General features: G+C 38.5%; 1 protein-coding gene across 12 annotated transcripts in view; it reads left to right on the top strand.

The window, feature by feature from the left end:
* Positions 1-22169, top strand: part of TTC3 (tetratricopeptide repeat domain 3) — a 129930-nt gene that overhangs the window by 41045 nt on the left and 66716 nt on the right. For all 12 annotated transcript variants that reach the window (XM_055569927.1, XM_055569925.1, XM_055569933.1 and 9 more), the window contains 9 exons: positions 2354-2516; positions 3734-3779; positions 4762-4882; positions 5411-5474; positions 7613-7673; positions 10610-10694; positions 16769-16903; positions 17633-17713; positions 19805-19917. In XM_055569927.1, the coding sequence (XP_055425902.1) occupies positions 2354-2516; positions 3734-3779; positions 4762-4882; positions 5411-5474; positions 7613-7673; positions 10610-10694; positions 16769-16903; positions 17633-17713; positions 19805-19917 (869 nt within the window). The remainder of the gene's footprint in view (positions 1-2353; positions 2517-3733; positions 3780-4761; positions 4883-5410; positions 5475-7612; positions 7674-10609; positions 10695-16768; positions 16904-17632; positions 17714-19804; positions 19918-22169) is intronic.

Raw genomic sequence — 22169 nt, forward strand, 5'->3', positions numbered from 1 at the left:
CTGAAATCTCTGGAGCCCTCTATCCAGCTCTGTCCTCTCTGGTCCTGTGCCCCGTGAACTTGTACTGCCTTGGCTTTCCTGTCTTCACTGAGGTTGTGGTCTCTCCCTGGGTTCCTTCTACCTGTGCTGTGGCTAAGAAACACTCCCGCAGTAAGTGGGAACAACCAGAGAGCTTTCTGTGTTTCTCATCTCTCAGGAATCACTTTCTTCTGTTGCCTGATATCCAGTGTCTAGCAAACCTTTGTTTCATGTACTTTGTCTTACTTTTAAGTGAGAGAGTATATCCAGTCCTTGATCTATTTTGATCACAGGCAGCAATTAGAGAATAGGTGCTCGGCTTCATTTTGAAACAGTGGGAGCCCCAGACTGGTATCCTAGTAACTGTTCTGTCAGCGTTTCTAGTGGAAAGTTTCTAGTAACTTTTCTAGTGGAAAGAGAGCTTCTGTTAGTATTTATATAGTATAACTGGGGAGTGCCTCAGACTGATCCTAATTGAGCCATGTGCCCACCTGTGGTTCAGTTACTGTTAAAGGTACATTTCTGTTGGCCAGTCTCCTGGGTCACAGCTTCGCTTCTTCCCTGCCAGCCCTTGTTGAGATGCGGGCGTTACTATGTGGAGTAGTGACGTGATGGCATGTAAGAAGGAAGAGATACTAGGCGGATAAACAGTGTGTGTGATAGAGAATGAGATAATGTCACAGAAGAGCAAAACTGTCGTAGTTCGATTCAAGAAACTTTCTGAGATACCTTTCATTGAAGCTTCATTCAAACAACTTCAGCACAGAGATCTGAATAAACTCCCTTCTCATCTGATAGAAGTTACACTGGGTTTTACAGAACTTAGGGGAAAGAACCCAGTAGAAGATGGGTGGAAATGAAGTGTTTTCTACAAATTTAGTAGGTGAGGTTTATAATCTTCCATAATTTCCTATGCTGTGATTTTTTTTTAATGCAGCTATTTAAAGTTTGAGGTCGGTTTATGCTTAGTGGATAGAATTTTGGTCTTGTAGCATAACTGTGAGATCTATCTTCCTGCCTTTGGGGGAAAAGCAGAGTGTAACCAAATGCAGTCTGAATTGGGGGTCATTGAGCTGAGCCTGAAGAGCCTGCTTAGGAAATGCTCTGGACCTCTCTGGTTGGGTTGGTGCAGCAAAGTGGAATTATATATGCACCAAACCTACGTCAACATAGGTCTGCTGGTTGTTTCTTGCGCTTTTAGTGAAAAACTCATCTTTCTTAAAAGGATCATTTATTTCTGATTTCATATTTTCTAATAAAATCAGAATGTTCTTTGTAAAATGTGTAGTAAAGAGGAAAGAGCTCTGGACCTGGAGTCCTAAGATCCAAGTTCTTTGGCTTGTCTCTAAATAAATGTGGCATTAGACCAGTTCTAGCCTCTCACACTTGTAAATCACTTCTTAAATGGAGATATCAAGCCTAAAATGGGAATTTGGTTTGGGGGTAGCTAAAAGAAGGGTTGTCTGAATTAGCCCTCGTTTTGGTAATATTAACTTTCTGGATTAAAATGTTCAAGCTTGATACAGATTTCCCAAAACATATAAATTAAGGGACCAGCCAGAACTATGATTCGGTAGCAAAAAAAGAAAAGAAACAACCTGATCATTGGAATTAAAGAGTAAATCAGTGGTTTTTGGATCTTTTCTTAAAGCCGAGGACTATACTTAGAGATAAAATAATTAAAAGCTGATTAAGAAAGATGGGAGTAATATATGCACCCCTTATCTGTGCCCATGCTCTTCAGAGGGGTCGAAAGACTACTGCACAAGCTGATTGTTCCTTCCAGCTCTAAAACTCTTGATTTCAAAAGTGTAGAGAATGCGGGTGCGTGTATATGTATGGCTGAGTCCTTTTGCTGTTCGCATGAAACTACCACAACACTGTTAGTCGGCTATACCCCAATACAAAATAAAAAGTTCAAAGTTAAATATATAGGGAATGTAATGACTTAGAGACTATTATTGCCTAAAAACATTTTGAAAAAAATTTAGTTACTCATTTATAATGAATTACTTTTATACTTTATTTGGCACAAAATAATGTCTTCTACATACAGTAAAGGTTGAATTGTTATCTTTGGGGTGGATACAAAAATCTCTTAAGCAAAAACACTGATCTCTACAGTCAGTTGTTAAAAATTGTTATTCGTAGCTTTTCATTTAACTCTTTTAGGTAATTTTATTTCCTGAGAGGTATTAACATTTTCATTTATTTTTTATTAAGATCCTAGTGTAACATTTCAAGTAACTAACCAGTTTTCAAGCAAAATATTTTTTCATTAAATTTTCTTTAAGTATATTTTTGAGAAAAAATTGAATTTATCTTTTTGGAACAGGGTCATTATCGTTATTGTGCTGCTCTTTCTATGCTGGGGGAATATGACTGGGCCCTGCAAGCAAACATAAAAGCTCAAAAACTCTGTAAAAATGACCCTGAGGGAATCAAGGATCTAATTCAGCAGCATATAAAGTTACAAAAACAAATAGAAGACCTGCAAGGTATTTCACCTAAGATTCTTTTGGTTAAAGTCGAATTCCCTTAAAAACTTTCAAAGGTGGGTTTCTTGGATTAATGGAGGACCATAAATCAGTTCTCAGATTTGTACTTACATTTTATGTTATCTTGGTCAGCTCACTTAAATTTTTCATTTGTATTCATGTAGAATTCTGTTAGTATTATATTCTAGTTGGTAATAATAAATGATTTGTATTTTTATTTGAAATAGCAACAAATTATTTATTCTTCTGTAGAAAAATATGCTTTCTTGAAATTTTGAATGAAGGAAAACCTCTTGAAACAAAGTTTTAAATTTCTTACTCCATTATTATAGTTATTTCCTAAAGAAAAGGCCCTTCAGTAGCGTTGTTTGTTTTTGCACCAAGTTTGTGACTAATTCTGTAGCATGCTGAATGGGTGTGTATACATAGGTACATCAGAAATTAGTGTGCAGGCTGGGAACTCCAGGTTTTCATTCTGCCCTTGTTTTCCCTCCTGAGTCGTTTTGCTCCCTCCAGCGCCTGAAATCACCTTACTCAGCGTAGAGTCCTTTCCTGTTCTTTCTTCTGTGAGTAGTTAGTGTCTCACGAAGCTGAGCCCAGCAGTCCTATTTCACTGTCAGATGTTGTCATCCAACAAGACACGTTTATCAGATTGTGAGCTCCTCGAAGACAGGTACCATCTCTGACTGAGATTATACATTGCTGCATCTACTCAGTGATCATATGTAATGGGATGTCAAATAGGGTTTGTGTAGCATCTTGTTGTGGAGAAGGCAATGGCACCCTACTCCAGTACTCTTGCCTGGAAAATCCCATGGATGGAGGAGCCTGGTAGGCTGCAGTCCATGCGGTCGCTAGGAGTCAGACACAACTGAGTGACTTCACTTTCACTTTTCACTTTCATGCATTGGAGAAGGAGATGGCAACCCACTCCAGTGTTCTTGCCTGGAGAATCCCAGGGATGGCGGAGCCTGGTGGGCTGCCGTCTCTGGGGTTGCACAGAGTTGGACACAACTGAAGTGACTTAGCAGCAGCAGCACCTTGTTGACATCATTCTAAAACTAAAAACATCTGGAAGTGTAAAATTGCCTAGGTTTATTTTTCAGTTCCCTAAATTTGATAGTCTTATTGTCAGCCTAAAAGAAATGTGAAAATATTTTAAAGTATGTGTTGTCAATCCACTGATTATTGTGTGTGTGTGTGGTTCATTTTTGTAGGTCAAACACCAGCTAGTAATCCAGTCAAAGCCTTCTGTGAAAGCAGGTGAGTTAATGTCAGATCAGTAGCTGTTACTTGGAGTGGTTTTGCTCTGTGAGTGATGCTTTAGTATATAATAGCAACCACAATAAAGTTGGGATTGGAAGGACAAGAGGAGGTTTTATTTTACTGATTTTAATATTTTTTTATTTGGCTGCCCCAGATCTTAGTTGCGGCATGCAGACTTTTTAATTACATCATGTGGGATCTACTTTGCCGACCAGGAATCGAACCTAAGACCCCTGCAGTTGAAAGTGCAGAGCCTTGGTCACTGGACCACCAGGGAAATCCCAAGAGGAGATTTTAAAGTGTGTTTGTAAGATTAGGTGATGACCTGTGATTTGTTTTGCCGAGCTATTTGCATATATGTGTACTGGAGATCCATAGCCTAAGCCCATGGGGAGGAGGTGTGAAGTGTTAAGAAGACATAACTGTGCTTCGGTGGCACCAGTTTTGGGCATGAGGGTCCTGGCAGCAGAGACCAGGGGCACAATGTGTGCCATTCACCCCTCACCTCCATCCCAGAAGCATCCACCTCCAGCCTCCTTATACCTTTTCAAAAAAGGCTGAGGCACTCCTGTTAGAAGTAGGCAGCAGATAGATTTGAGCTCATTTTCTTCTGCTCATAAGAAAACAAACAGCAGTCAGGATTCTACGTTTTTTTATTTGGCAGTTAAAATTAAACTTTACCCACGTGCTTGGGATGTTGAAGCTGTTAAATTTATAACAGAGAGACTTACTTATTTTAATATTAGAAACCAGTATACATTTCTTGAGTTGTTCTTTATCTATTTTGAGGTTTTAAGCCAAATTTAAAGCAATATTTATATAAAAACCCAATCTCAGAGGTAGAGATTCTTTTTGAAGCTATTACTTTGCTTTTGAGGAAAAAAGGCTATACTTGCTAAAACCTCCTTGTTTGAAGGATAACTTTTAAAAAATACTAATCAATAGAAATAAAATTATTATTTCTTTTATTACCGCTCAGGGCCTACATACCTAGTTTATCAGCACCTGCATTTAGTACTTCACTTAACTTTGTGGAAACTGAAAAAAATTTCAGAAAAACTAACCACGAAATGGCAAACGGTAGTAATCAGAATCCAAAGGTAAGCTCAGTTAAAAACCAAGATTAAAATTATTTTGAGTGTGGATAGTCTCATATTTTATAGTAACGTTTTTGTGATAATGGAAACTAATAGGCGTCTCTAAGCCTATAGCCCGGCTCTGTGCTCAGTGTCCCAGATGACCTGTGTCAGTTTTCCTCTGACCTGTAATGTACTCAAAGATCAAGTTCACATTTATATTTCTTTCCGGGGCTTGAGCGGGGAAAAAGGGGAATTGTGTTTTGGACTTAGATGGGCATTGAAGGGAACTTTCCCAATTCACCATATAATTCTTTTGTTGTTAATAATGAAAGTCTCAAAGAGGCTATATTCAGTTTGGGAGAGGAGCATAAGGAAAGATGTGATAGGATTAATTCAGCATTTATTGTGCAGTACTTACCATTTTTTTGGTTTATTCATTTGGTAAAGCTGAATATTTTAGGTGCTTAGATAAATTCTGTTCTTAATTATTTAGCTGTTCATGGCTGTATTTTTTTTTCTTAAGTCTCAGTAATTTTATTTTCATGGTAGGTGGTAGATGAAGCTCTGAAAGTAGATGATTGTGACTGTCATCCTGAATTTGTACCGCCATCAAGTGAGTTTTTTCCCCTTCTGTAAGTTTTTGCTGAATTCATGTAGTGTTGCCTAAGCTTCTACATGCTAAAATTCGCAAAAGCCTCACTTATATTTGCTGTTGTTCTCCTTTTACTTTGCAGTGCTTCTGAGTCTAGAAAAAAATTGGAATATTTATTTGAAATAAATGCTCAGTCTTTTCATATTACTTAATAAATTTAATTTTGGAAATCCAGGTAAAGGTATGGAAAGGAAAAATGATACTCTCTTGGTCTGCTACCTAATTTCCACTAGGCCAGTGTTTCTTTATTTCATTGTCTACCCCCTGCTCTCAGAGCTGTTTCTCCTTTCATGAAACTTTAATACTTCAGATACCATTTGTCTGTTTTATGTTCTGTATGTACATGTGTGCTTTATATATAAAAACAGATTTTTTTCATCTTCCAGTAACCAATTCCAACTTTTTGGGGGGAGATGTCACCCCTAAGTATATGTTGAGAATGCATATACTTTAATACTACTTTATTTAAATTATATGTGTTTAGTGCATTCATTTATTTGTGCATCTAGAAAACATGGAGACACACAGCAGACCTCATCTACTTCAGGTCTTAAGAAATGAAGGATTTCAGAAAAGCAAATATTCATGCCACATTTTTTCTCAGTGTCCCTTTATACTTCCTGCTTCTGAAGGAAGTCATTCTGAAGTGGATTTCGTTCTTCTCTGTCTTTTAAAACAAAGTTTGAGAGAATTCAGATTTTCTCGATGGTTCAAAGTTGTGGTTACACACACGTTACTTCCTCAAGCTTTCATGAGCTCCTTTCAGAGCTATTGTGGTGAGATGGTTGACGTTTTAGTTAGTGATCCTGTTGGCCTCTTTTCTTTCACTAGTTTTTTTGTTCCTTTATTTTTCCGGCAGTCATTTCAGTCTTTTACTTCCTGCAGCTCTATCTTCTCTTCGGCTCCAGTGCTGCATATCCAACCACTTACTACTGGTTAGCACTACAGCACAGATATAAAGGGGGGAAACACAGGGGCCTGCCTTACCTGATGTGACTTTCTGGCATATGCAAAATATTTGAGAATAAAACTGTTTTACTATAAAAACAGCTTTTAATTTATTAATATTTCTTAGGCCATTATTAGAACATTTAAATCATTTAAATACTGTTCATAGTTCTGCATCTATGTTCAAAGAAATTGAGGTCCCAGAATTAGATTAATTAAATATTGCCCTACGTCACCCCGTAGAAATCAAACTGGAACTCTTCTTTCTAGAAGTCTCTAGTTTTCTGAGGCCCCCAAAGCTCAGGCTGTCAGCCCCTCCCTCGTACATAGCTGACTTGCTTCTCCCAAAGCTTCCTTCAGACGCGCCTCCTCCCTCCCTGTGCTCGCCCCTGCACAACTATGCACAACGTGTACAGAGGCGCCCTGCTCCTCCTGAGGAGGTCAAGGCTGAGCTGCAGAGCTGGGGAGTCAGAAGCACCAGGCATGTACACATTCACACCACCTGCCCCTTTCAGCCTGTCCTTACTTAACCCCCTCAATCACACAGGTTTGCCTAGTGCTGCTTAAAGTGAGCTCCAATTGGCCCATTCTATGAAAAATCCTACTTGTTACCTTAAACACAGATGCTGCATCCCCCCGATGCCTTTCCCAGTCACTCCAATTTACTTGATTTTCCCTTCTAGGAATTACAAGAGCAGTTACTATGGGATTGATATTTCAATAACAACATAGAATCTTCTTTTTTTTCTTAGTGGGGATTGTTATTTAATTACCGAAGTGACTGTCTTTTCTTCCCATATGATTATAAACTCCCTGAGAATAGAAACTATAGCCTGAGAAACAAGAAAAAAAGAAAGCAACTATAGCCTTCTATATCTCTTCTATATCTGTATCTCTCTTGTAAACTATATCTCTTCTGTATCTACTGTAGGGTTAAATGATAATCATCATTATGATTTATTCTTATAGTAATTTTATAGCATACATAGAGAAACATTATCAGTAGCTTTTTTTTTAATAGCTTACCTGTTAGACTCACAATATTGCTCCCTTTGCTTTATTATTCCAATTTACATTTTTAAAAAACTTTACTTTTAAGTTTGTAGATTTTTACATACAGATTTCAGGAACAAATACTTTTGTATTCACAGGTCAGCCTCCAAAATATAAAGGGAAACAAAAATCTCGAAACAATGAATTGGAGAAGTTCAGGTACGTTTCTTATCTTTTTTTTTTTTTCCTTTTGCTTTATTTTGTTTCCATAATGTCCGCCTCCCAATAAGAAAGGAAAAATCTCTTTCAAGTAGTAGCTACTTCTGCATGTGTGTATTATGATAAGTACATCTCTTTCAAATGTCTAGGCATGTCTTTGGAAGAAGATCATTTTTGGCTAAAGGATTATTTAATCCTGAATGTTAATTAACTGAGAGTCATATAATAGATATTGCAGCATTAATTTTCTAAGATTTCAAAATACATGCTCATAAGAGGAAGAGGAAGGCATATTCAGATAACTGTAAATATTTGATCTCCTTCACTGTTTGCTTGCTTTCACCTGTCTCTCAGTTCCTTCTCTAGTACCTTTCTTTAGAAATCGCAGTTAATTATTTCTTGACCATCTGAAAACTAACTCTGCGTGCCCTGACATGGCTGTGTGTGTATTCAGAGGCCCTTTTGAGTCATTATCCCATTAGAGGAAAGGATTTACTAATAAACCAATCAATCACTTACAAAATTGGTTCTACCAAGCATTTCCCCCAGTTAACAGTAGGAACTCTTGGCACCAATCTTTATAGTTAATCTCCCATTACCTACAGCATGTAAATTGATGGCAAAGTGAAAGCGTAAATCTTACAGTAGATACAGAAATTCATGAAAACAATGAAAATGATGCTGGTGAAACTGCAAAGCCTTCCTTGCCACAGTTCCACTAGTCTTCAGTTTTCTCTTTGTATCTGAAGGCTGATTCCTTGATAGGTGCTTCAAGGAGAATGAATATCATTTGAATATCATAGCATTAAGAGAAATTAGTAAAGTACCGTTTTTTGATGGTGCTACCAAAGTTAAATACAAAGCAAAGCCATAGTGCCTTATGTTATTCTCTTATTTGTTAGAAAAGCCCTGGGTCTTCCTCCTCACCGCTCTTCTCTCAGCACAAAAAGAAATCAAAACCCAGTACATGTTTATTCTTTGAATGCATACAGTTTCAACCCATTGTGTTAAAGATAACTCGATTTTCCTGATGTTTTGTTTCTGTTTTCAAACTGAATACTCTTCTTGATTATATCTATTTCATGAGGTTATTGAATAATAAAGTGGATGGTGGTTTGGTGGTTTAGTCGCTAAGTCGTGTCCGACTTGACGACCTCATGGGCTGTAGTCCACCAGCTCCGCTATCCATGGAGTTTTCCAGGCAAGAAGACTGGAGTGGGTTGCCATTTTCCTTCTCCAGGGGCTCTTCCTGACCCAGGAATTGAACCCAGGCCTTCTGCATTGTAGGCAGATTCTTTACCAACTGAGCTACAAGGGAAGCCCAAGTAGGACAACCACATAAAATTCTTAGAGCCCTGGAACATAGTAAATGTTCAATACAGTGGAACTATCATCATTGTTAACACTATCATTTTCATTGTTAGAACCATTCTGGCCTCTAGCTTGCCTTTATCTCTTCTAAAATGCCTTGACTACCTTCCCATATCAGACCATGGATATATAAATTCTTCATTTTCATGGCTATAGGATATTTCATGAAATAGATGTTATGTGAAGGAGGAATTTCTTGAGTAGGAATTGCCATCAAAGGGCGTGTGTAACTAACTTTGCCGTATTTTCCTCTCAGAAAATGAGCAGTGTTCATACTGGTACTAAGCTACTGGAGGGTATGGTATAAGAAGGATGTTTATAGATTTGGTCCATGTCCCCAGTTCCTGGCACAGAGCTCCTAGGACCCTTGGAGTCCTAGTGAAGAGAGAGTCTTTGGTTACTTCCAAAAGACTTTGGAGCTCCTTCTTCCCTACTTGAATTTATACTAATAAGGTGACTCAAGGTTGGGCCCCTGTCTTCAAGATCGAGGCTGGTCACCAAAAAGATAAAACGTGTGATTGGTTGGAACTTTCAGCACCCCCCCACCCCCCAATCTTTTGGGAGGGGAAGTGAGCTAGAAATTGAGTTTAGTTACAAGTGTCCAGTGATTTAATCATTCATGCCTGTGTAATGAGACCTCAATAAGAACCTCTAAACACAGGGGTTAAGGGAGCTTCTGGGTTGGTGACTACATGGAGATGGCGAGGAGCAGTGACTCAGGGGCAGTGTGAAAGCAGCATGGTGCTTCTCCCCCCACACCTTCCCTGAGTCTTCTCCACTGAGCTGCTCCCGACCTCTGTCCTACGATTAACTGATAACCGTAAGTAAAGTGCTTTCCTGAGTTCTGTGGGTTGTCCTCAGGAATAGTTGAACCTTAGGGGTGGTCACAGGAACCCCTGAATTTGTAGTCAGTGGGGCATAAGCGTGGGTAGCCTGGGTACCCCATTGTGGCTGAAGTGAGGGCAGCCTTGTGGGACTGAGCTTGTAACCTCTGGGGCCTGAGTTACTAACTCCGTAGCTGGTGTTAGAATTGAATTGTTGGACTCTTAGTTGATGTTGCAGAATTGGTGTGGAAAATCACAGGTATTTGGTTTCAAAGCGCCACACATTTGGAGTCAGAACTGGTGTCAGAAAACACAGCCTTTAGGCTCAGCCTTTCTGAAATGTTTGTGTCTTGATTTGATTTTCGCATGAGATGGAGCATCTTTGCGGTATTTATTGAACACACTGATTGTCTCAGGAGTTTGTTGTTTTTGATGACTTACATTTGTAATAATTTGGTGATCAGTGTAAATCCCAAATTTCTTTTTTTTTTTTAAGCTGTTCTTCCATAATGTCTGTATAATGAGTTCCTCTGGTCCTCCTTCCCCTCTAATTTAATAGGGGTTTTATTAAACTTAGAAATTACTTGGCAGAGAATCAGCATCTTGGTAATAATTCTGTTTAGGAATTTGTGACTCTCCATTTGTTCAATGTTTGATATGACTTCCAGTAAATAATAGTATTTTCCTTTATATAAGCAGGATTGTTTTAAAATAATTCACAACAGTACTTCTCTCTTTTAGCCCTGGTTCACAAGAAACTTTACCAGTAGATTTAAAAAACATCTTGGAGAAACAGTTTTCTAAATCTTCCAGAGCCGCACACCAGGTAAAGGCAGAGACTTTGCTAATGGAAAAGAGACTCTCTGAACATAACATTTTGTCACTTGAATGAAGTCTAATCACGTACCACTCTTTAAGTTTTTGGGATTTTCTAATGTAATTTTAGTTATGGACATAGAATTTAATAGATTGCTGAGAGACCAAACTATCATTAAATTTAAGTTTTAACTTGGTAATTATGTGAACCTGAGATTTAACTAATGGTTAATACTGCACAAGTGTTTGTTTCCAAAAGATTTAAAAGGAAGAAGCAAGTCTTTCCAAAGATGTAAAGCTTTGGCGATCTTTGCTTCCCAAAGTTTTTAACTTTTAAGTTAAATAATTTTAAAAGGTTTAAATACCTGCAGTTTTATTACACCTACCATAAAATCTTAAAGGAGCAAACGTTTTATTCTTTGATTTATCAGATAACTGTATATAAAATTCTTTCTATGATATTGAAAAAGTAATAAAAAATGTACATTAAGGGGGAGGAAATGAATAGGCAGAGCACAGAGGATTTCTAGGGCTGTGAAAATCCTTTGTCTGATAGTATAGATGATGGATACGTTATGCACTTGTCTGAGCCTGTAGAATGTACACCAAGAGTGAGCCATAGATAGGGTTCACAGGTAAGCTGTGGGCTTCGGATGATTATGTGGTGTCAGTGTCCGTTAATCCTTGGTTTAAGAAAAAAACAACTGTATGTCATTCTGATGAGTGATACTGATAGTGGGGGAAGCTATGCATTTAAGGGAACAAGGAAGTTTGTGGAAATCTTGATGCCTCCCTCTTAGGTTTTTGTTATAAACCTAAAACTGCTATCAAAACATTTTAAAAAATGCAAGGGATACAGCTAAAAGATTACTTTGAAGGAAATTTGTCAAGCTGAATGCATGTATTGAAAGAACAGAGACATTTATGTATTTACTTGTTTATTGCTGCAGCATGTGGGATCTTTGGTTCCCTGACCAGGGATCGAACTCGCACTTCTTGGATTGGAAGTGTGGAGCCTTAATCACTGGACCACCAGGGGATTTCCAAGACTTTTAAATTAGTGACACTTTCCTCTCAAGAACAAGGGGGAAAAAAAAACAACGAAAAGAGAAAGTAGAAGGAAATAACAAAGTAGAAAATAATGAAATGAGCCTCTCAACTTCTGAGATGGCCCACACTCTGTGGAGTGTGTTTCTCTCTAAATAAGTCTCGGTTCAGTTCAGTCACTCAGTCGTGTCCGACTCTTTGTGACCCCATGAATTGCAGCATGCCAGGCCTCCCTGTCCATCACCAACTCCTGGAGTTCACCCAAACTCATGTCCATCGAGTTGGTGATGCCATCCAGCCATCTCATCCTCTGTCGTCCCCTTCTCCTCCTGCCTCCAATCCCTCCCAGCATCAGTCTTTTCCAATGAGTCAGCTCTTCGCATGAGGTGGCCAAAGTATTGGAGTTGTAGCTTTAGCATCAGTCCTTCCAAAGAACACCCAGGGCTGATCTCTTTTAGAATGGACTGGAATAAGTCTACTTCTCACCTATTAAAAGAAAAAGAAAGTAACGAAATGGAACAACACATAAAGGATCCACAGAGCTAAAAGTTGACTCTTGGTCTTTGACAACATAAAATTTACACACCAGTAACCCACTCTAGTATTCTTGCCTGGAAAGTCCCATGGATGGAGGAGCCTAGTAGGCTGCAGTCCATGGGGTCGCTAAGAGTCAGACATGACAGAGCGACCTCACTTTCACGTTTCACTTTCATGCATTGGAGAAGGAAATGGCAACCCACTCCAGCGTTCTTGCCTGGAGAATCCCAGGGATGGGGGAGCCTGGTGGGCTGCTGTCTATGGGGTCGCACAGAGTTGGACACGACTGAAGCAACTTGGCAGCAGCAGCAGCAGCATGGAAACTAAACTGTGGTGTTGGAGAAGACTCTTGAGAGTCCCTTGGACTGCAAGGAGGTAAAACCAGTCAATCCTAAAGGAAATCAACCCTAAATATTCATTGGAAGGACTTGATGCTGAATTTCCAATACTTAAGCCACCTGATGTGAAGAGAGGATTCATCAGAAAACACCCTGATGCTGGGAAAGATTGAAGGCAGGAGAAGGGGGTGACAGAGGATGAGATGGTTGAATGGCATCACCGACTCAATGGACATGAGTTTGAGGAAACTCCGGGAGTTGGTGATGGATAGGAAAGCCTGGCGTGCTGCAGTCCATGGGGTCACAAAGAGTTGGACACGACTGAGCAACTGAACAACAGCAGCGGACACTGATGGGTTTCTCAGGTGATGCTAGTGGTAAAGAATCTGCCTGCCAATGTAGGAGATGCAAGAGACTTAGGTTCTATTTCTGGGTCGGGAAGATCCTCTGGAGAAGAAAATGGCAACCCACTCCAGTAGTCTTGCCTGGAAAATTCCCTGGGGCCACAAAGAGTTGGAAAGGACTGAGCACACATGGACTGATCAAAGAACATACAATAAAGCAGTTTCAAGAATGGAAAAGGTACATTACTTACAGACTCTTTAATATTACAATTACTATATAAAAATACTACTATGAACATTATACCAAGAAACTTGAAAATGTATATAGATGAAATAGACAAATTTCTAGAAAAATTCAGCTTATAAAAACTCACTCAGAAATAGAAACTTTAACAGAATCTGTGGATTACAACAAATTGTGGAAAATTCTTAAAGAGATGAGAATACCAGACCATCTTACCTGCCTCCTGAGAAATCTGTATGCAGGTCAAGAAGCAACAGTTAGAACCAGACATGGAATGATGGACTGGTTCATAATTGGGAAAGAAGTATGTCAAGGCTGTATATTGTCACCCTGCTTATTTAACTTATGAGCAGAGTACATCATGCGAAATGCCGGGCTGGATGAAGCTCAAGCTGAAATCAAGATTGCCTGGAGAAATATCAATAACTTCATATATTCAGATAACACCACCCTTATGGCAGAAAGCAACGAGGAACTAAAGACCTCTTGTTGAAGGTGAAAGAGGAAAGTGAAAAAACTGGCTTCAAATTCAACATTCAAAAAAACAAAGATCATGGCATCTGGTCCCATCAAAAGAACAAAGTTAGTGGACTTAACACTATCTGTTACTTATTTCAAAGAGAAAGTGAAGTCACTCAGTTGTATCTGACTCTTTGCAACCCTGTGGACTGTAGCCCACCAGGCTTCTCCATCCATGGGATTTTCCAAGCAAGAATACTGGAGTGGGTTGCCATTTCCTTCTTCAGGGGATCTTCCCGACCCAGCAGTGGAACCTGGGTCTCCTGCATTGCAGGCAGGCACTTGACTGTCTGAGCCACTAGGGCAGCCCTGGTCCCATCACTACTGGTCTTATCAATTCATGTCAAATAGATGGGGAAACAATGGAAACAGTAACCAACCTATATTTTCCTGGGCTCCAAAATCACTGCAGACAGTAAGTGCAGCCATGAAATTTAAAAGACACTTGCTCCTTGGAAGAAAAGCTGTGACAAACCTGGACAGCATGTTAGAAAGTAGAGACATTACTTTGCTGACAAAAGTCCATCTAGTCAATGCTATGGTTTTTCCAGTAGTCATGTATGGATGTGAGAGCTGGACCGTGAAAAAGGCTGGGCGCCGAAGAATTGATGCTTTTGAACTGTGGTGTTGGAGAAGACTCTTGAGAGTCCCTTGGACTGCAAGGAGATCCAACCAGTCCATCCTAAAGGAAATCAACCCTAAATCTTCATTGGAAGGACTGATGTTGAAGCTGAAGCTCCAATACTGTGGCCATCTGATGCAAGAGCTGACTCCTTGTAAAAGACCCTGATGCTGGGAAAGATTGAAGGTAGGAAGGAGGAGAAGGGGACAACAGAGGATGAGATGGTTGGATGGCATCACTGACTCGATGGATAAGAGTATAAGCAAACCCCAGGAAATGGTGAAAGACAGGAAAGCCTGGTGTGCTGTAGTCCATGGGGTTGCAAAGAGTCAGACACGACTGAACAACAACAGAATTCAGAATTTCCAGAACCAACCATAATTAGTCACTATTCCAGTCATTGAATACCTATAGACTATTTTTGGTGAAAAGTTGTTTGTTTTGGTTAAATGTGATTCATAGAAGTCTGCTTTGACAATTCAGTGCTCTATGTAAATACAGGTCTGTTTCTTCTAAAATAAAATACTGGATTTAAATCCCCCCCAAATGAATGTTAACATGGAACACAATACTTATTTCAATATGTCAGTCATTTAAAAATTCTTTTATCTATTTTAGGTATATATGACATTTCTTTTTAAGGTCTGTTGGAATGAAGCAAGTTTCAAGCATTTTTAATGTTTCCTAATCAGTTTCAACAGCTTCCTAACTAGTTGCGTGAAAGCATTTTTAGAATTTCTAACAGTGTTTAAATTGTCACTTTATTTTGAGTTTACTGATCCTAAAGACTGAGGGACTTAAATATTAAAGACAGTTTGTAAAGACAAAAGATCGCTTAAATAAAAATGATAGTTATTTTTGAGCCTTCATTTGTTTAACACACTTTTACTTAGGCCTCTGTGTATGCCGAGGCCTGGCAGTGCCATTCAGCCCACTCATGGAGCTTTCAGTACAGACCACTAACTTGTACTGTATTGAGAGGGTTAATTTCCAATGGAAACATAAGGCAAATGGATCTGTTTTCTAGAATGAAAGATGGAATGGAATTAGTTCATTCAAGGCTAATAAACTAGTATGTGTGCAGATAGCAAATCATCTTCTGTAAGTGTTAAAATTCTTATTATAACATAAATATGGCTGTTGTTGAGCTATTTAAATACTGTATAGCAAACACTAAGTTTATGTGAGACCTGCTCTTTTCTATGTGTATTCAGGGGTAAAATTCTCTTAAACTTTGATTCATTGGACAAAAAGCAATAGGTAGCTTTGTTTGTCAGAGAAGGCAATGGCAACTCACTCCAGTACTCTTGCCTGGAAAATCCCATGGATGGAGGAGCCTGGTGGGCTGCAGTCCATGGGGTCGCTAAGAGTCGGGCATGACTGAGTGACTTTACTTTCACTTTTCACTTTCATGCATTGGAGAAGGAAATGGCAACCCACTCCAGTGTTCTTGCCTGGAGAATCCCAGGGACGGGGGAGCCTGGTGGGCTGTCGTCTATGGGGTCGCACAGAGTTGGACACGACTGAAGTGACTTAGCAGCAGCAGCAGCTTTGTTTGTGACCAGACTGTTTTTCCCTCTGTGTGTTTTGGATCCTCATTGTTAGACAGTGAGGAGTGTCATGCACATATTTGCATTTTCTGCCCCAGTGAACGGCGTACACATGTATGTCAAGATGTGAGGAGATGTAAGTTTAGCCTGTAGTCTTACTTCTCCAGTCTTCATACAACTTTTCTGGCCTATAGCTATTGCCATGTAACTAAAATCTGAATTCAGATTATAATGTATATGCTCATGTATATTCAGATTATAAAGTTTTTCTTGCTTTATTTCAGGATGCATTAAAGCAATTTTTTATTTATGCTCTTCCCTTTACATTTAACCTAGTATTATAATATCTTTCCCAGTAATTCTAATTATATTCAAGTACATGTTAGGCGGGAATAGAGCTACTGTTTGAAGTAGCCATTTCTTGCTGAGAATTAGGGTTTGTTTCAGGACATGAGGGCAGTTGTTGAAATCTGATAGTGACCCGTAAATTGATTGCTTGTTCTTACTTGTCTAATTGTTCAAGTCTCAGCCAAATAATATACTTACTTAAATGATGGCTCATGTTCTCCATTTGTGCTGTTAAAACTTCCAAACATTGACTGTCTAGTCTGGTAAAGAGAACACGGCTTAGTATTATAAAGTGAACCACCCTTTCCTGTCATGGGCAGCACTGGAAACGTTGGAATTAAGATGTGAAGCTGTATGTTTTAATTTCTGCTTTAATGGTGGTATGCTGACAAAGGACTATAATGCTTAAAGGTTAGCTTTGCATATTTTATGATCATTTATTAGGTATAACTGCTTAATGATGAACTTTGGCATCTTATGTTTTAGACTAAACATGCATAGCTCTAGACTACTGAAATAGAATTTCTTTTTGCAGGACTTTGCTAATATAATGAAAATGCTGAGAAGTTTAATTCAGGATGGCTACACGGCCTTGCTGGAGCAGCGCTGCCGCAGCGCCGCCCAGGCCTTCACAGAGTTGCTCAACGGTTTAGATCCTCAAAAAATAAAGGTAAAATCGCCTCCTGGTGATTTGTTTATCAGTGCTGATGCATTTCAGAGGAATGTAGACGAGAACCAAAACTTTGGTTTCGTTGTTTTAGTGTATCTTAGACCGTGCTGAGATTGGCTGAACCTACTCCAGGTTGTGAGAAGCAGATAATGCTCTGATTCAGCCTCTATGGTTGCCCTAGCTATACAGCCCAGGTTTAAACTCTCATTGCACTATAGTTGGTGTTTGTTAGAGTTCTTGGCCTTTTCTCTTTATTAGAGTACAAAATCAAGGATTTGGACTCACTTTAGTTACGTCTTTTCATCTACAAAGAAAGTATTGGCTAGGTAAATAGTTTTTGTGGGGTTGTGAGAAAGCAAATACTGAGTTGGCCATAGAAGTTTGTTTGAGTTTTTCATAAGATGATATGGCAAAACCCGAATGGACTTTATGGCTAACCCAAGAATGTAGTCTATTACTTTTCCCATTTTTATGCAGAAGAATATGATACCAATTTTTCTATTATGAACCATGTTCAAGTAATTCTGATACAGGGATTCTGTGTTTTAAACACTTCATAGCAATATAATTGCATATCTTTGCAAAATATGTTTTCTAATTCTGTTTGGCTTTGACCCAATAGCAATTAGATTGTTTACACTTCTTTTACTGTTGTGGTTATCGTATTAATATGGTATAAATTGGGCAGAATTATGTTCAGATATTTAACAAGAGGATTTGTATTGACAGCAATTGAACCTGGCCATGATTAACTACGTGTTAGTAGTCTACGGACTTGCCATTTCACTCCTTGGAATAGGACAGCCTGAGGTAAGACTTGTAACAGTGATAATAGACTGTTAAAATATGCCATTAACTTTAGAAGGTATGTTAAAATAGTTTTCCCATCTTGGCTTATTTCCTTCTGAGTACTTTTTTTCTCTTCCAGTTTTACTGAGATAATTGACATACAGCTTTGTATAATTTTAAGGTGTACAGCATAATGATCTGACTAATGTAAATCATGAAATGATTAGCACAGTAAGTTTAGGGAGTGCTGTCTGTGTACTTTCTTGATAATTTTATCTACACTTGATCTTGGCCAAAAGGCTGAGAAGCGATGATAATTTTTTCTGAAATGCCTAAATTTAATTTAGTTTATGGTATTTTTTTAAAAAGAAAATTTAGTTTGTATTTTGATTAGAAAATAGTTATGCCAGGTCACCAATGGGAATCTACTTTTTATTTATATAAAAAGTAAAGGACCTGATGTGTCATGATAGATTTTGGAAATACATCAAGGGAAAAAGGCAAGTTGGAAATGTAGTAAACAATGTGATACCACTTCTGTACAATTTGGAATATTTACAGAGTGAAGTATATATTGTTTATGGATACCTGCATCTTGTAAAAGAAAAAAAAAATACATGAACTAGCCTTATATATCAAGTTTAAGGTAATGGTTGCATTTAGTGATAGAAGAAAGGAGTTGGACTCGGGAGGTTAAAAAAGGAGAGTTCAGCTTTGTGTTATACTGTTTTATTTTTGAAAACATACTTAAAATGCTAATATTAATAGCTCTTAGTTCTGGATAGCAAGTATCTGGGGTATTCTATTATTTCCTAGAGTTCAGGCTTCCCATAACAGCATGCATTCAGGGTATGGGTGTGAGCACTGGTGTCCATGACTCATGGTCCTTTAGTGTGCTCCTGGAAAGCTTACGTACCTGCACCTCCCAGCATTATACTCCGCTTTCCATGGTGTTGGATTTTTGAAAAAAAGTAGAAATGGTTCTAGAATTAACCTCAGGTAGAAATTACCCTGTGTACCAACTTAGGCTCCAAGCTTCCTAGGCTAGATGAGGCTTAACCCTAACAGCTACCTAATGAGGTTCACTCTCTGAGTGGTCCACAGAGCCTGAGGGTCGTTTCCCCCATGACAGGCTGCTTTCCTTGTCCTGATGCGGCAGATGCATGTCTTCCATTAGGGACTCTCTGACTCTGTTTTCTGGTAGATTTTTGAAGCCAGAACGACATGTTCTCAACAGAGTAATAATAAATATCATATTTTGCTTCATCAGAATTGAAGAAATAGTTTATTACATTTTTAATTTACTTTGGTTTAATTTTGATTAAAAAAAAAAACAGAGTGATATAACTTAAAAGAATGATAGACATTTAAAAAAATTTCATCAATCAAAGTATCTCCAGAAGGAATTGATGTATTTACTCCAGAGAAGCCCTTGCTTTGGAATGCCTCCTTTAGAACTGGCTTCAGAGCTTCTTATTAACTCCATTCTGTAGTGACATTTCCTTTATCACCCACAATGGAGTGACAGCCAGTATTACTTTGAGCTAAATATCTTTTGAATTTTTTCCAAAACAAAATTCATTCAAAGCCCAGAGGCTTCCACTGTTGAGAATTGTCAAAAGAATGTATTTTAAGTTCTAAATTTTTACCTAATAGCTGTTTTTAAGACACAGCATTTGTCTTATGTCACAAAACATTGTGGCAACATTATTGGAATTCCTGTGACTCTAAGGGAGCAGTGCTTACTAGGATACATGTTACAGTACATTTGCATCCACATCAGTCTTTTTGCCATGAGCTTATGCCTTTTTTAGCCAGCACACACTGGGTCCTGTGTGTGTGTTAGTAAATGCTCATTTGGTGCATTGCCTGTGTTAAGTGCCAACTTCTCATTCCAGAGCTGGATCATTTTGGTTCTGTGTCTGAGTATCCATATGGTCATATTTTATGTAATTGCTAAGAAAATGAAATGCAGAAGGTGTAATTTTGCCATAGAAATTTTTGGGTATACAGTTGTTTTTAATATTACACAAAAAGAATCAACCTTCAGGTAAAATCTGTTCCCAGCCTTTCTTTCTGTGTAAGTGATCACTGTTCTCATTGCTGCCGAAGGAGTTATCTGAAGCTGAAAACCAGTTCAAGAGGATGATTGAACACTACCCCAATGAGGGGCTTGATTGCTTGGCCTACTGTGGAATTGGAAAAGTGTATTTGAAAAAAAACAGGTTAGTGGAAGCTACACTACATTATGCTCTAGGCTGGCAACTCATTTGAAGTCTCATGGGATGATGATCCCTGTTCTGGAGTGATTTTGACATCTTCTCCTACATACCGTGATAATTGTGTTTACTTTGAGGACTGGCATTTCAATATTAATTATTAAAGTCAACAATTCAGTTACTAGTGCTTTCTAATTTTGAATCTAATAAGAAACTCATTAATAATGTGGCACAAGAAGTTTTATATTGTATGTTTTGGTGTATGTCATTTATAAATTGTGACTGAATTGATATGAATTAATGGTTTACATTACCCCTTCATGGATCACAGCCTTGTTGTGGTGAAGGGGCTTGTTTACTCAGTGAAGCTATGAGCCATGCTGTGCAGGGTCACCCAAGGACGGATCATAGTTAAGAGTTCTGACAAAATGTGGTCCACTGGAGGAGGGAATGGCAAACCACTCCAGTATTCTACTTCTCCTTCCCTGATTACTTGAAAACCTTTGACTGTGTGAATCACAACAAACTGTGGGAAATTCTTTAAAGATGGAAATACCGCATCACCTTACCTGTCTCTTGAGAAACCTATGTGCAGGTCAATAAACTACAGTAAGAACCTTACATGGAACAGCTGACTGGTTCAAAATTGGGAAAGGAGTATGACAAGGCTGTATTTTTGTCACCTTGTTTATATAACTTACATGCAGAGTCAGTTCAGTTTAATCCCTCAGTTGTGTCCGACTCTTTGCTACCCCATGGACTGCAGCACACCAGGCCTCCCTGTCCATCACCAACTACCGGAGGTTGCTCAAACTCAAGTCCATCGAGTTGGTGATGCCATCCAACCATCTCATCCTCTGTCGTCCCTTTCTCCTCCTGCCTTCAATCTACATACAGAGTACATCATGCGAAATGCCAGGCTGGATAAATCACAAGCTGGAATCAAGACTGCTGGGAGAAATATCAACAATCTCAGATATGCAGATGATACCACTCTTAATGGCAGAAAATGAAGAGGAACTAAAGAGCCTCTTAATGAGGGTGAAAGAGGAGAGTGAGAAAGCTGGCTTAAAGCTCAACTTTCAAAAAAAACTAAGGAAGGTCGTGGCATCCAGTCCCATCACTTCATGGCAAATAGAAGGGGGAAAGTGAAAGCAGTGACAGATTTTATTTTCTTAGGCTCCAAAATCACTGCAGATGGTGACTGCAACCATGAAATTAAAAGATGCTTGCACCTTGAAAGGAGACCTATGACAACCTAGACAGTGTATTAAAAAGCAAAGACACTTTGCTGACAAAGGTCCGTATAGTCAAAGCTATGATTTTTCCAGTAGTCATGCATGGATCCAAGAGTTGGACTGTAAAGAAGGCTGACTGCCAAAGAATTGATGCTTTTGAATTGTTCTGGAGAAGACTTTTGAGAGTCCCTTGGACGGTGAGGAGATCAAACCAGTCAATCCTAAAGGAAAATCAACCCTGAATATTCATTGGAAGGACTGATTCTGAAACTGATAAAGAATCAGAGGTAGTGAGGATTTTGCAGTCATCTCCATGGTAATAACAAATGCAATTAATTTGAAAGTTTATCGTAAGTTGTTTAGGACACACCCATTTGATGCAGTGACCACATGCACATATTCACTAGATCTAGGAAAATAACAAATATGTAACATCATGGAGGTTGTGATAAGTGAAGAAGTCTTTTACAATTTTGAAAGTCATTTAAAATTTTTAAAAATTTTATTGAAGTATAGTTGATTTACAATGTTGTGGAAAGGCTTTTAAATTTTAATTTCAAAATAATACAGTTTGGCATCCAGTGACCAATAAACTAGCTGGATTTTTGCTGTTGTAATGTGTAGTCTCTGGTTTAAAGTCTTGCTGTTTATAACTGTCTTACGGTGGATGGTGGTCTAGCTTTTCTGCAGGTGAAGTCATCTATGCAAAGGTAAAAATGACTTCTTCAATTGGAAGATGGTTTCAAGATTGAAGAACAGGAAACCTTTTGCTTCTGTAGTCTAACAAGAAGAATAGAGACTGGGAGAACCTTATAATTCATAATTCTAATATTCTTTGGTTGAATGAACTTTGGGAATCTATTGGTATTATTTTTTTTAACTGTAAATTGGCACTAAAACATATCATATTTATAGTAAAACAGTTTACATACACATTTGTTGTGTTAAAATAATCAACTGCTTTATAGCTGAAGAAAGATGTCCAGAATACACAAGCTCTTTAACAGTTTTACAGCAGAG

This window comes from Bubalus kerabau, chromosome 2 (genome assembly GCF_029407905.1).
Source record: "Bubalus kerabau isolate K-KA32 ecotype Philippines breed swamp buffalo chromosome 2, PCC_UOA_SB_1v2, whole genome shotgun sequence".
Taxonomy (NCBI): Eukaryota; Metazoa; Chordata; class Mammalia; order Artiodactyla; family Bovidae; genus Bubalus; species Bubalus kerabau.